The following is a 14,004-nucleotide window of genomic DNA, read 5'->3' on the forward strand; positions in this document are numbered from 1 at the left end:
CTCCCCCCGATTGCACAAATTTTTGGGCACCTGGCCTCTAGTAATATATAATTATATATATATTACATATATATGTATACATATATACATACATATAAATATATACATATATATATACACACACACATGCTAAAGGTCAGCTGGTCTAATCTATTATTCATGCTTGAGTCATTTAGATAATATCCCAACCAATGGTCATCCAGTCAGTGGCTCTCACCTCCACTAATGTATTTTGAATCACTTCACTTTTCAAGAGGACTGCAGGATTATTGCATGCTACCATGATGGCAACCCCTAAAGGTAGCATTTATGGAAATATGATCATATCTCCAAGGACAGTTTCCAAAGCAATAAGGCCTCCCATGGTGTGCTGGAGTCAGCTGTTACCAAATCACAAGAACCTATTGTGTATGAATTTCTGGGGACACAGTTCAATCCACAGCAGCAGGTTTGTTGAAGAGTCACTTGATAGAATTTGATGGATTGCTTGTATGTGTGAGAGAAAGGGAGGATTTAAAGATGTTACTAGGTTTTAGCTAGAATAACTAGAAAATTATAGTTGCTACTTATTGAAATGGTAAATATTTGGGGTAGGAATGGTTGTAGAGAAATATTGAAAGTTCAGTTTGAGATTAACATTGAGTCTGAGATGCCTATTAGACATGGATTTGCTGAATAGGCAGTGTAATATTGGCATTCAGGGTCCAGATTGGAGATAAATATTTGGGGCTGTCATCTAATAGGTAGTAATTGAAATCTATAAATTGAACCAGATCCCTAAGGGAATGACTGAGTCCTGAAATTCTTTCATACTCAGTATTGTGGCTGATGAAGAGTAATTAGCTAAGTTGAGAAATCGTGAGAAAGAGTGGCCAGAATAGAACAAAACAATGAGAGTGTAGTGTCCTGAAAGCTAAATGCTGCTGATGGACCAAGTTAGATGAAAACCAAGAAGTTTTCACTGGATTTATGAAATGAAGAATTGGCGATATAAGAGAGAAAAGAAAGTTTGCTGAAATAATGTTCTTGCATAGATACAAAGTGATGAGCCTAGAACACAAGTAGAGAGGGTGGCCTTCCATAGAAGTGGGAGTGGTTCCTCCACAGTAACCAGGATAGAAGGCAAAGTCTGTAGGTGAACATTTGGGTAGGTTAGTAGATGTGGCGGTGGTAGCTAGTGGAAATTCCCTCTGGCTCTTATTTCCTCAGCGAGATAGGAAGCAAGATCATTAGCAATGACTGACTAGAGAGGAGTATTAGAAGTTGTAGAAGTCTGAAGCTAGAAGAGAATATGTGAGTGAGACATTTAGGAGATGGGGGAGGGGATGAACTAGGGAAGTGCAGTGGGATTACTCAGCAGCATGAAGGGTCCATGTAAGCTCAGTAGTCCTGTGTTTAAAGTGAGATCATCCATGAGGACAGTGTATTATTTGCCACCCAGAAAATGTGTGGTGCAAGTGCAGAGTGGGTGAAAGGTGTAATTTAGTCAAGACTGGGTTTTTGTCACACAAGTTTGAAGAAGGAAAAGAGAGACCAGGAAGCTAAAAATGTAGACAGTGAACATTGTATCCTCAGGGCCCAGCCCAATGCCTGGCAAAATGCATGTTTGTTTGATAAATTAATGAAAACCAGCATCTTACTAAACAGCAACTAACTCACTGAGTGCCCATTATGTGCTCAGTAATGCTAATTACCTGACACACATACTAGTACATCCTTAAATAATAATGATTATTTATAGAGCATTTACTGTATGCAAGGCTATTTGCTCAGAATTTTGTAAGTATTATCTCTCTCTTTTTTTAATATATTTTATTGATTTTTTACAGAGGGGAAGGGAGAGAGATAGAGAGTTAGAAACATCGATGAGAGAGAAACATCGATCAGCTGCCTCTTGCACATCTCCTACTGGGGATGTGCCTGCAACCCAGGTACATGCCCTTGACCGGAATCGAACCTGGGACCTTTCAGTCCGCAAGCTGACGCTCTATCCACTGAGCCAAACTGGTTTTGGCAAGTATTATCTCTTAATCCCACTATCTCCCCACCTCCCTCAAAAAAGGGGTGGGTGGCAGAAGGAGGGAGAAATAAGAAGAGAAAAAAGAAAGGGGAAAAAAAACCTAAGAGGGTTTTACTCACTTTAAGGGAATTTAGACTTAAAGAGATATGTCCAATGTCACATAACGGGTAAGTGGATGCAAAGAATTTCCACCCAGTGTAACACCAGAGTTCATGAGCATAACCATAACAGTATAGCACTTTCCCACGGCAGTAATGGTGGGTTTTCAGTAAATGCTAGCCATTATTACTACTAATACTAGTCATTATCATCTGACTGTGGCTTAGAGATTATGTATTCATGCATTCCTATCACGAAAAACATTGTTTCTTGCTATGGCGTATGCACTGTGCTAGGCACTGGTGATTCAATTGTGATCTAGTTTTAACTTCTAAAACTAACTTATTTGTCTTTTCCTATAGGTATGTAACCTCCAGGATGGCAGGCTGCTCAGTGTCTATTAGGTTTCATTAATCTCTTTGGACTTGACCATACTATAAGTTGCTTCCTAAAAGGCAGCAGGTCCATAGTCTGGGATCTGTGAATAGGAATTAATTGCATCATTTGCAACAGTGTGATGCAATTCTGCCTTAACTAATTGTTAAAAAGATTAAATGAGAAAATCTATAGAAAAATGCTTTACAAATTGTAATCTGAAGTTACTTTAAGCCCTACAAAAAGTTTATATAATTATGTTGAGATATTAACTTTATCCCTAATGTAATGGGGAATTTGAAGGTAGAGGGTCATATCTTGGAAGGACACTGTATATCCTATCATCACCACTACATTTTTACTAAGGTCCCCACAGCCCATGTCATTGAAGAGGAAGTTTATGGCTAGTAACCTTAAAAATCAATTTAAGTAACTATTGCCCAATGCTAGGGTGTCCGCTATACCCTAGCTATTCTACATACCAGCATACTGTTGGACTTTCATTGGCAAAGGGAGGCTTTTCATTTTACAAATAGAGATCCAGTACTTACTTTTAATTTGCATAGAAGTGAGATCAATTCTTATTTTGCTGAAAACTGTGTGTCCAGCAGCCAGGTAGTCATTTGTACATTCACAGTCTAGCCTCCTACTTCCATTAAAAGGACATTCGTATGGATTTTGTAGTCTGTAACCACATTAGAATATTTTTATTATTAGATACAGCTATCATCCCACAATGTAGGTAAACTTTGGAAGTGGAAGGTAAAAGATACACTCTTCAATATGACAATGTCTACAAGTTAAATGAGAAAAGTAAAAATCACTCAAGGTTAACATATGAAATTATCAATGGGAAATTCAAGACCAGTGGAAAAATAACCCAGCTCTAGTTCTCTTAGCTTTTGTTACTGGAAGTAATATGATTTCTATGAAAATACACATAGCTCTTAAATTCTCCCCTTCTCTGTTCTCCCACTGCTCACCCACAGTATCCTTCTTAGCCTATCTCTCTGTGAGTACAGGTTAATACTCAAGTCTTTGGGCTTAAACAGGCATGGACAACACCTAACTTAGACCCTAATATGTCCACCTGCTTTTGAATTACTTGTCCCACTTGCAAGCTATTCAAGTATCACTCTAACTGCTGGAACTTCTGATAATCTTGAAGGACCATAAAAATAATCGTGAAGGACCATAAAAAATGCACTGATCAGCCAAAGACACATCTCATACCTAAAACCATACACTTCAGAAAAGTTGTCTTCTTCACCTTTGACCAATGATATATATTCCTTGGGGTCCTCCAAGTGCATATCTGCACAATAAACCTAAAGGGAAAATGCAAACACCTAGAAAAGCTTTTTCCAAAGTCAACAGTCAGTGTTAAAGTCGAGTAGGAACTGTATTCACAATACCTTTATTATTCTTCCCTCAATGTTAAGGTAATAGTCACCATCCTTGGTAATGTTGTTTTCCCCTTGGATTTCTTTGCAGCTGGTAAATGTTTTGCCTTCAAGGATGAGTGAATACAACTTATCAACAATGAACAAATTAAAAACACAGCATGAATTTAACTCAATCATGCAAATATTATGCAAAAAAAATAGGCACTTCATTTTGTGTAGCATATGATTACAGCAAATACTTATTTTCAGAATTTTAATTAAAACTCTTAGGAACACTAGGTAGATTTTTAAAGTCCATTACTTACAGTCATTGACATAACATTTCTTTTGAGCATCTGGCTTTAAACGCTTTAAACATAAGTCACTGAACCAACCGTTTTCAGCCATGCATTCCACTCTTCTCTCCATTACCCCCACTCCACAAGTCACTGAGCACTGTGAACAGAGTAAAATTTGAAGGTAAAGTGTATAAAGGGTAACAAGGCCAGTCAATCCATATCGCCTCTCAGACAAGGTCCTTTTGGAACACAATAGTGGCTAGACTTACTGCAAATACAAAAGTACCCTATAGATTAGACAGTCACAGATGGGAGGAATTTATTATTTCTCATTTATTGGCTTCTTTTCATTTATGTCATATAGTTATATCAACATTATATTATAAATACTTGACAAACATTATTAATGTTGGTTTTTAAGACTACTTAGTTTGTTTTCATTGTTATATATGCTGCTTGGAAAGCAATATTTACTTGCTTTCTATCCATTAAATTGGAAACGGATTATAGTGCAAGTAACTTTTATTACTCACATGTTAGATTTATTTACTTCACTTAAAATATTCATTGGTTAAGTATCTACTAAAAATGCAAGTCACTGTGCAAGGCTTTCTGAGGAATAGATATAAATAGGTTATAGTAAGCATAGAAAAAGAGATAAGATATTTATACAAGTAACTGACAAAGTAAGTGGTTTTTAGACAACAGGGGTATGAAACAATTCTGGGATCGAGTTAGACATGCAGCTGCACAGGCATCCACACCTAGAAAGTCTCATTCAGAAGATTTTAAATTCATAATTATATACTGACCTTGCTCCATTTTCCAACTTTCCAAGTGGCCATGTGCAAACAGCTCCTTAGATTGCATTTGTAAGTCTGTGGTGAAGGCAGCACAGGGCATTCTCGATAGTCTATAGGCCAAAGCTGATGGAGCTTATATCTATCAGTAGACCGAATCTCAATGCAATATGTAATCCTTTGTCGGTAACTAAATCCACAATTACCAGCACACTGAAAAATAATTTCCAGGGGGAGAAGATATCCTTAAACTTAACCAGGCCTAATATTCATCAGGTATGTGTGTGCGCGCGCACGTGCGCGCACGCATGCACATCTATCTGATAATAGGGTAATATGTAAATTGGTCGGGACAACGTCACAGTAATGACTGATCAGCAGGCTGCATGGGCAGCAGGTGGGCAGGGACTTGCAGCTTCGGGGACAGGGGCAGGGACTTGCAGTATTGGGGACGCGATGGTGGCAGCTGCTTGCCCAGGGCTGGCCTGGGGCTCTGGCAAGCCGCCAATGGCTGTTGCTGCTTCAAGGGCCCAAGGCTCAGGCAATGAGGGCTGGGTGAGGCTCAGGCAGCCTCATGGCCGGCAGTGGCAGCAGCAGAGGTGTGGTGGGGGTGTCACCTTCCCCTGATAGCAGGGTAGCCTCCTGCAAAGGAAGGCCAGAGGCAGGAGTAGCGAGGGGGTGATGGGGGCGGTGCCTTCCCCTGATCAGCCAGTTGCCTCCCACAGAGCGAGGCCAGACTGTGGCTTAGGCCTGCTCCTCGTCAGTAGGACATCCCCTGAGGGCTGCCGGACTGTGAGAAGGGGCAGGCCGGGCTGAGAGACCCCCCATCCAGGGCACAAATTTCATGCACTGGGCCTCTAGTAAATATTTAAATATACATACACACACTATGCAATGTTATACCCACAACAATCCTATTCATTAGCTTCATTTACAGATGAGTTAAAAAAGGTTCAGAGACATTACATAACTTTCCCAGAGTTGTACCAATAAATAGAAAGGATCCATATGCAGGCTAGATTGTCTAGTTATGATGCCTATTTTGGTTTTTTCCCATTACACTACTAAGACTATCTTAATTGAATGAAAAATTTTCTCCCAATAGGTGCAGCTTTGGAGAAATAAAACATATGTGAGAGTTCTCACCTGAAATAAAAGACATTAATTAGAAAATAGCAGAGTACTGACCAGTGTGTACATACATGTGAGGACACCACCTGAGGCCAAAGAATGAACCAATCAAAAGACATAGAAATTACTGTATCTGGTACTCACATGGGACCAAATATAGTCTGGTCCCTCCAGCCAGACTGGAAAATCTTACATACATGTATTCTATAATAAGTAGAACACTCAGAAGGGTCTTGGAACAGTAGAGGGAAATAAATTAACCCTAAACAATGCACTGGTCTGATGTGACAAAGCTTAAGAGTGAGATAAGAAAGGCTCAAACTGCATCCAGACAGAATAAATACATTCTAGAGTCAAGGTCAAAATATATGGACAGGAATAAAAATTACCCAGTAGCTAAAATAGTAAAATTTATAATGTCTGACATGCAATAAAAAGTTAACTGTCAGCCCTAGCTGGTTTTGCTCAGTGGATAGAGAGTCAGCCTGTGAACTTAAGGGTCCCGGGTTCAATTCTGGTCAAAGGCACATGCTTGGGTTGCCTGCTTGATCCCCAGTAGGGAGCGTGCAGGAGGCAGCTGATCCATAATTCTCTCTCATCACTGGTGTTTCTATCTCTCCCTCTCCCTTCTGCTCTAAAATCAATAAAATAATTTTAAAAAAAGTTAACCATCATGCAAAAAGCAAGAAAATGTAGCCCATAATAAAGAGAAAAATCCATCTATCAAAACAGACCCAGAGGGATGAGTAAAAATGCAAAGGAAGGATCTCTGAAAATTATTTTCTTCATAAAGCCATGAGAAAACTGGCTTTGTCAGAATTAACTTTTCCACAATTCTGGAAATTCACCAAATGCAGCAATCCAGGAAGCATTTATTCAATAAACAAGGTTAAATCTCAGAAGAGGGAGCTTTGTGATGTTTTAACTTGTCCTACCCCCATTCTTGCCTCCAGCTCCACAGTAGCCTTGAAAATCAATAGCCCCGCAAGCATGGTGGAACCAGCAACCCCGCAGCCACAGGGGCAGAACAGGGTTGGGCATCTTTAAAGACCCTGTTGCAGAGACTTCTTGTTACTTGAACTGTTTGGTGGGTTTTCTAGAAGACTCCACTTACAAGGCTGTCATTATTTAACTTAACTGGAGCTTACCCACTGCTTAAAGACTTTTCCCTCCAGGGGCACTTGTTGAACTGTGTAACTTTGAAGCTTCCAGAAGAGGTAGATCACAGTTAGAGCAAGCAATAGGCTCATTAAAAAAAAATCTTAAAGGGAGAGATGTTCATAGGGCTTTGAAAAGCTTCAATATATCTACAGACTCCAGAAGGCCATGGACACGCACAGGGTTGCTCACATGTCCAGGACTATACACATGCTCAGGAAGCATCTGGAAAGGGCCTGCACACTCACCTCTGGCCCAATGGCAAGGCTTCGTACAAGCAGGACTAAGAGTTGTTAGCTGCCTGGCTGAGTGTTAAAGGTACCCAAACATGCACACAGAAGCCCCAGGCAAAGGAGGTGATTGGTTCCAGGTAGCTAAGGGAATCACTGTCCAATCATTAATTGAAAACTTAAACAAATTAAGCAGAGACTTCAGTGACTGAATGTGACAGGAAATACAGACTTTCCAGTGAATTCTGGAAAGTTTCTAAACAAGCAAAAACAAATAGCAATAACAATAAACCCTGGGGAGGAGGAAGAATCTGAATACACCTATAATGAGTAAAGGGATTGAATTAATAATCCAAAAACTACACACAGGGAAAGCCCAGGACCAGCAGCTTCACTGGTGAAGTCCACCAAATGTTTAAAGAACTAGCATCAACTTTTCCAAAATTCTTGCAAAAGAAAGAAGAGTAAGGAGCACTTCTTAATTCATCCTATGGAGTCAGTATTTCCCTCATACCAAAACCAGGCAGTCATCACAAGAAAACAACAGACCAAAATCTTTTATGAATGCAAAAATCCTTACCAAAACACTAGCAAAAATTCCAGACATAGATTAAAAGTGTTACACATAATGACCAAGTGAGATTTATTACAGGAATGTAAGATCATTTCAATATATGAAAATGAATTAATGGAACACATCTATTCTACTAATAGAATAATAGACAAAAACCACACAAGAATCTCAAGAAATGAAGAAAAAGCATTTGACAAAATCCAACACATTTCATGATATAAAGCCCTAAGCAAAACAGGAATAGAAGAGTACTGGTAAAAGGAATCTATTTAAAAAAATCTATAGCTAACATATTTACTAGTAAGTATTAAAACTGAAAGCTTTCCTCTAACAAGCAGGAACAAGACCATGATATTTGTTTTCACCAATTCTATTCAACATTATTCTGGAGAATCTAGCCTGAAAATTAGACAAGAAAAAGTGAAAGGCAACCAGAGTTAAAGGAAGAAATTAAAATTCTCTGTATTTGCAGATGATATACGTTTATGTACAGAAAGCCCTCGATAATCCGCACACAAATAAGAATTAGGTCCAATAAATGTATTCAACATATAAGAATCAATTCTATTTCTACATTAGCAATAGACAAAGAATAAAACTGAGTAAAATTCCATTTATAGAAGCATAAAATATAAAATATTTAGGAATAAATTTAACAAAAGAAGTGGAAGTTCACGTATACACTTAAAACTGTAAAACATCCTTGAAAGAAATTAGTAAGACCTAAATACGTGGAAAGACATCTCATGTTCATGGATTGGAAGACTTCTTTAGATGGCAATATTCCTCATATTGATCAGGGTTCATTGCACTCTCTAACAAAATCCCAGCTGGCTTTTATACAGAATATGACAAGTTGATCCTAAAATTCATAAGGAAACGTAGGGAACACAGAATAATAAGATAATCTTGAAAGGGAAGAACAAAGTTGGTCCCCTCACACTTCCTGATTTCAAAACTGACTATAAAACTCTAATAACCAAGACTATGGTATGACATAAGGGTAGATACATAGATCAGGGAATAGAACTGAGCTCAGAAATAAACCAATACATTTATGACCTATATTTTTTGACAAGTATGCCAAGATAATTCAACAAGGAAAGGCCACTCTTTTCCACAAATCAAATTGAAACAATGGGGTAGCCACATGCAAAGGATTAAGTTGGACCCCACTTCATATCCTATACAAAACTTAATTTGAAATGTATCAAAGACCTAAATGTAAGAGCTAAAATTACAAAATTCTTAGAATAAAATATAGGCATGAATTGTGACCTTAGATAGTCAATATTTTTTTAGATATACTACCTAAAGTACAAGCAACCAAAACAACAGGTAAATTTGACTTCATCAAAATGAAGAAAGTTTGTGCACTATCAAGAGAGTGAAACACAACCCACACAGAATGAGAGAAAATATTTGGAAATCATATAACTGATAAAACTTGGACTCATAAGTCTATAAAGAATTACAATTCAACAATAAAAAGATGAATCACCCAATTTAAAAATGGGCAAAGGATTTGAATAGGTATTTCTCCAAAGAAGATATAGAAATAGCTACAAAGCACAATAAAATGCTCAACATTATTAGTCACTAGAGAAATGAAATTCAAATATGCAATGAGATTCCATTCATACCCACTAGGATGGGTATATTCAAAATGATGGACCATAACAAGTGTTGATGAGGATATGGAGAAATCGGAATCCTCATACATTTCTGTTGGGAATGCAAAATGGTGCAGCAATTGTGGAAAACAGCTTGGAATTTCCTCAAAAAATTAAACATAGAGTTATCATAATATTCAGGAATTCTTCTCCTGGCTATATGCCCAAGACAATTAAAAACATATGTCCATACAAAAACTTGTACACAAGTGTTAACAGCATTATTCATCATAATAAAAAAGTAAGCCAACCTAAATGTCCATCAGGTACTGAACGAATGAACAAAATGTATCATAGTTCTACAATAGAATATTATTCATTCATAAAAGGGAATGAATTACTGATATATGCTAAAACTTAAAAATACCATGCTAAGTGAAAAAAGACAGATACAAAAGGTCACATATTGTATGATTCTATTTATATGAAAGGTATAGAACAGGCAAATCCAGAGAGTGAAAAAAAAACTGGTTGTCTGGGGTTGGGGAAAGGAGAAATGTGGAGTGGTTTCTAATGGGTATGGAGTTTCTTTTATGGGTAACAAAATGTTCTAGCATTAGACCATGGTAATGGTTACACAAACTTGTGAGTATACTAAAATTCCCTAAGTTATAAATACACACACAAAGATGTTAGAATTAGCAGAGAAGGACATTAAACAATTATAAGTAACTCCAGTATGTTCAAAAAGTTAAGTAGACATGGAAGATATTTAAAAAAAGCTGAAATCAAATTTATAAAGATGAAGATTATACTATCTGAGATGAAAAATAGATTGATGGGGAATAATGGCAAATTAGACATCACAGAAGAAAAGGTTAATGGACATAGAGATATCCATACAGTGAGATATTATTCAATAACAAAATGAAATGAATTATTGATACGTACAACCTGACTGAACCTCCAAATACTTATGAGGCATTAAACAAAAACAGTACATGCTGTATGCTTCCATTTATATAAAAATCAAGAATGTAAATTAATATGTTAATGGCTAATTTCAATGAAAACAAGATTAGGTTACCTGTGGGATGGGGAAGGGAGAGGAGGAGAGGAGGGAGGAATTGCAAAGCAAAACAAGGAAATTTTGGGTAGTGATGAAGATGCTGTTTATTTTAAATATGGTAATGGCTCTATGGGTGTAGCTGTATCTATACATCAAAACTTATCAAGCTGAACACTTTAAATATATGCAGCTTATTCTTTGTCAGTTATACCATAATAAAGCTGTTTTGATGCATATAAGCATAGCTCATAGACACAGACAACAATGGGATGAAGGCTGGGATGGGGGTGAGGGCTGGGTCGAGGAGGAGATAGGGGAGAAGGGGACATCTATAATAGTGTCAACAATTTTTTTAAAAGCTGTTTTTAAAAAGCAGGCAAGCCCTGGCTGGTTTGGCTCAGTGGATAGAGCATCGGCCTGCGGACTCAAGGGTCCAGGGTTCGATTCCTGTCAAGGGCATGTACCTTGGTTGCGGGCACATCCCCGGTAGGGGGTGTGCAGGAGGCAGCTGATCGATGTTTCTAACTCTCTATCCCTCTCCCTTCCTCTCTGTAAAAAATCAATAAAATATATTTTTAAAAAAATAAAAATAAAATAAAATAAAAGGGGAAAGGAAAGGAAAGGGGAAAGGAAAGGAAAGGGGAAAGGAAAGGAAAGGGGAAAGGAAAGGAAAGGGGAAAGGAAAGGAAAGGGGAAAGGAAAGGAAAGGGGAAAGGAAAGGAAAGGGGAAAGGAAAGGAAAGGGGAAAGGAAAGGAAAGGGGAAAGGAAAGGAAAGGGGAAAGGAAAGGAAAGGGGAAAGGAAAGGAAAGGGGAAAGGAAAGGAAAGGGGAAAGGAAAGGAAAGGGGAAAGGAAAGGAAAGGGGAAAGGAAAGGAAAGGGGAAAGGAAAGGAAAGGGGAAAGGAAAGGAAAGGGGAAAGGAAAGGAAAGGGGAAAGGAAAGGAAAGGGGAAAGGAAAGGAAAGGGGAAAGGAAAGGAAAGGGGAAAGGAAAGGAAAGGGGAAAGGAAAGGAAAGGGGAAAGGAAAGGAAAGGGGAAAGGAAAGGAAAGGGGAAAGGAAAGGAAAGGGGAAAGGAAAGGAAAGGGGAAAGGAAAGGAAAGGGGAAAGGAAAGGAAAGGGGAAAGGAAAGGAAAGGGGAAAGGAAAGGAAAGGGGAAAGGAAAGGAAAGGGGAAAGGAAAGGAAAGGGGAAAGGAAAGGAAAGGGGAAAGGAAAGGAAAGGGGAAAGGAAAGGGGAAAGGAAAGGGGAAAGGAAAGGGGAAAGGAAAGGGGAAAGGAAAGGGGAAAGGAAAGGGGAAAGGAAAGGGGAAAGGAAAGGGGAAAGGAAAGGGGAAAGGAAAGGGGAAAGGAAAGGGGAAAGGAAAGGGGAAAGGAAAGGGGAAAGGAAAGGGGAAAGGAAAGGGGAAAGGAAAGGGGAAAGGAAAGGGGAAAGGAAAGGGGAAAGGAAAGGGGAAAGGAAAGGGGAAAGGAAAGGGGAAAGGAAAGGGGAAAGGAAAGGGGAAAGGAAAGGGGAAAGGAAAGGGGAAAGGAAAGGGGAAAGGAAAGGGGAAAGGAAAGGGGAAAGGAAAGGGGAAAGGAAAGGGGAAAGGAAAGGGGAAAGGAAAGGGGAAAGGAAAGGGGAAAGGAAAGGGGAAAGGAAAGGGGAAAGGAAAGGGGAAAGGAAAGGGGAAAGGAAAGGGGAAAGGAAAGGGGAAAGGAAAGGGGAAAGGAAAGGGGAAAGGAAAGGGGAAAGGAAAGGGGAAAGGAAAGGGGAAAGGAAAGGGGAAAGGAAAGGGGAAAGGAAAGGGGAAAGGAAAGGGGAAAGGAAAGGGGAAAGGAAAGGGGAAAGGAAAGGGGAAAGGAAGGGAAGGGAAGGGAAGGGAAGGAAAGGGAAGGAAAGGGAAGGAAAGGAAAGGAAAGGAAAGAAAGGCAATTCTACAGGGCAAGTTTGCCAAACTGTTCCTGGTAGCTGATTTCAAGTAGGCACTAATTGACACTGGAACTGCACTAAGTTTAATATCCATATTTCTCTTATTCTATTTGCATCATCCAACTGTAGGTGGCTTTATTCTTTAGATTAATACGGATACTGTTATCTGCCCCCATATTCCAATTTAGACTCAGTTTCAATTGCGTCGAATGTTAGACTCAGGTGTTTTTCCCAGGAACAAAATTCTTTGGCTTACCTGAGATGAGTCTCCTGTTACTACAATGTACTTGCAGGGAAGGTTCTTGCACTTTTTGATGGAAAGAGGTCTGGTTGAAGGGTCACAGAAACTTTCATTCACTTGAATGTTTTGTGCGTCAATGCACTGCACTTGCCGATGTGTCTCCTTCATTTTACATGATGTTAAACACTAGAAATACAATGACGAAATGAGTAACATGCCTGTATGCAGTGTCTTTAAAACCTGACTGGTCAATACTCACATCCGACCACTCTCCTGCCACCCACTGGGACTGTATGCAGTCCTGGCGCCAGCACTGCCTCTGCGAATGAGGCCGAGTGGACCAGTCACACATCTCTTCCGCCACCGGACCAACGCCTCTCAGTCTGCAGTACACATCCCTTTGCTCAACTCCAGGGCCACAGGTCACAGAGCACTACAAAGAAGCCCAAACGACTTGAACAACTCACTAACAAACATTAAACTATGTAAAAAAAAAAGCAAAATGGTGTCATGACATATTTTCTAGTTTCATTTAAACACAGCTTGATATTATATCATGTATTAGACAGAAAATACATGGAATAAGTATGTTCAAGACTGTCTGGTGTGAAACATCTATATAAATAGGCAAATACTAGATTTTATTTTGCAATATCTATTCAAGTCTTCCGGAAACTATGACATGTTCTACAAGACACTCCAGCCCAACTAATAACACCCTCTTCTGACTTAAATGTACTTAATATCTATAAAATCACACGAAACTAATCTACATTGTTTTTTCACATCACGTAATTCCTTATACTGCTGGCATCTACATAACCTCACTGGGCTGCCCCCAGGGGATAGGGACAGACCTGGTAATATCTCAGGGCTCTTTCAGCTCTAGATGCCAGTGTATATAACAACAGAGCTGGACCACAGCCACACTGGGATGCCAACATTAATAAAGTATGGAGAATATCCAGTGATATTTAATTTGTGAGTTTGGATTTTTTTATAGCTACTCCTTGTTATTCCAGAAGGGACTGAAAGTTACACTGAGTGATAATTGGGGGACTGAGTAATTATAAGGGTAAAAAAACAACAACAGGTTCTTCATTA

The 14,004-nt window shown here is 39.0% G+C and overlaps 1 protein-coding gene across 1 annotated transcript in view; it reads right to left on the reverse strand.

Annotated features, from left to right (window-relative positions):
• Positions 1 to 14,004, reverse strand: part of ADAMTS20 (ADAM metallopeptidase with thrombospondin type 1 motif, 20) — a gene marked incomplete at its 5' end in the record, with an annotated part of 169,537 nt that overhangs the window by 20,970 nt on the left and 134,563 nt on the right. The window contains 7 exons of the mRNA XM_005881718.2: positions 3,046 to 3,179; positions 3,728 to 3,822; positions 3,910 to 4,004; positions 4,206 to 4,335; positions 4,991 to 5,191; positions 12,916 to 13,086; positions 13,160 to 13,333. Of these exons, the coding sequence (XP_005881780.1) occupies positions 3,046 to 3,179; positions 3,728 to 3,822; positions 3,910 to 4,004; positions 4,206 to 4,335; positions 4,991 to 5,191; positions 12,916 to 13,086; positions 13,160 to 13,333 (1,000 nt within the window). The remainder of the gene's footprint in view (positions 1 to 3,045; positions 3,180 to 3,727; positions 3,823 to 3,909; positions 4,005 to 4,205; positions 4,336 to 4,990; positions 5,192 to 12,915; positions 13,087 to 13,159; positions 13,334 to 14,004) is intronic.

The sequence above is a fragment of the Myotis brandtii genome, unplaced genomic scaffold, assembly GCF_000412655.1.
Source record: "Myotis brandtii unplaced genomic scaffold, ASM41265v1 scaffold686, whole genome shotgun sequence".
Taxonomy (NCBI): domain Eukaryota; kingdom Metazoa; phylum Chordata; class Mammalia; order Chiroptera; family Vespertilionidae; genus Myotis; species Myotis brandtii.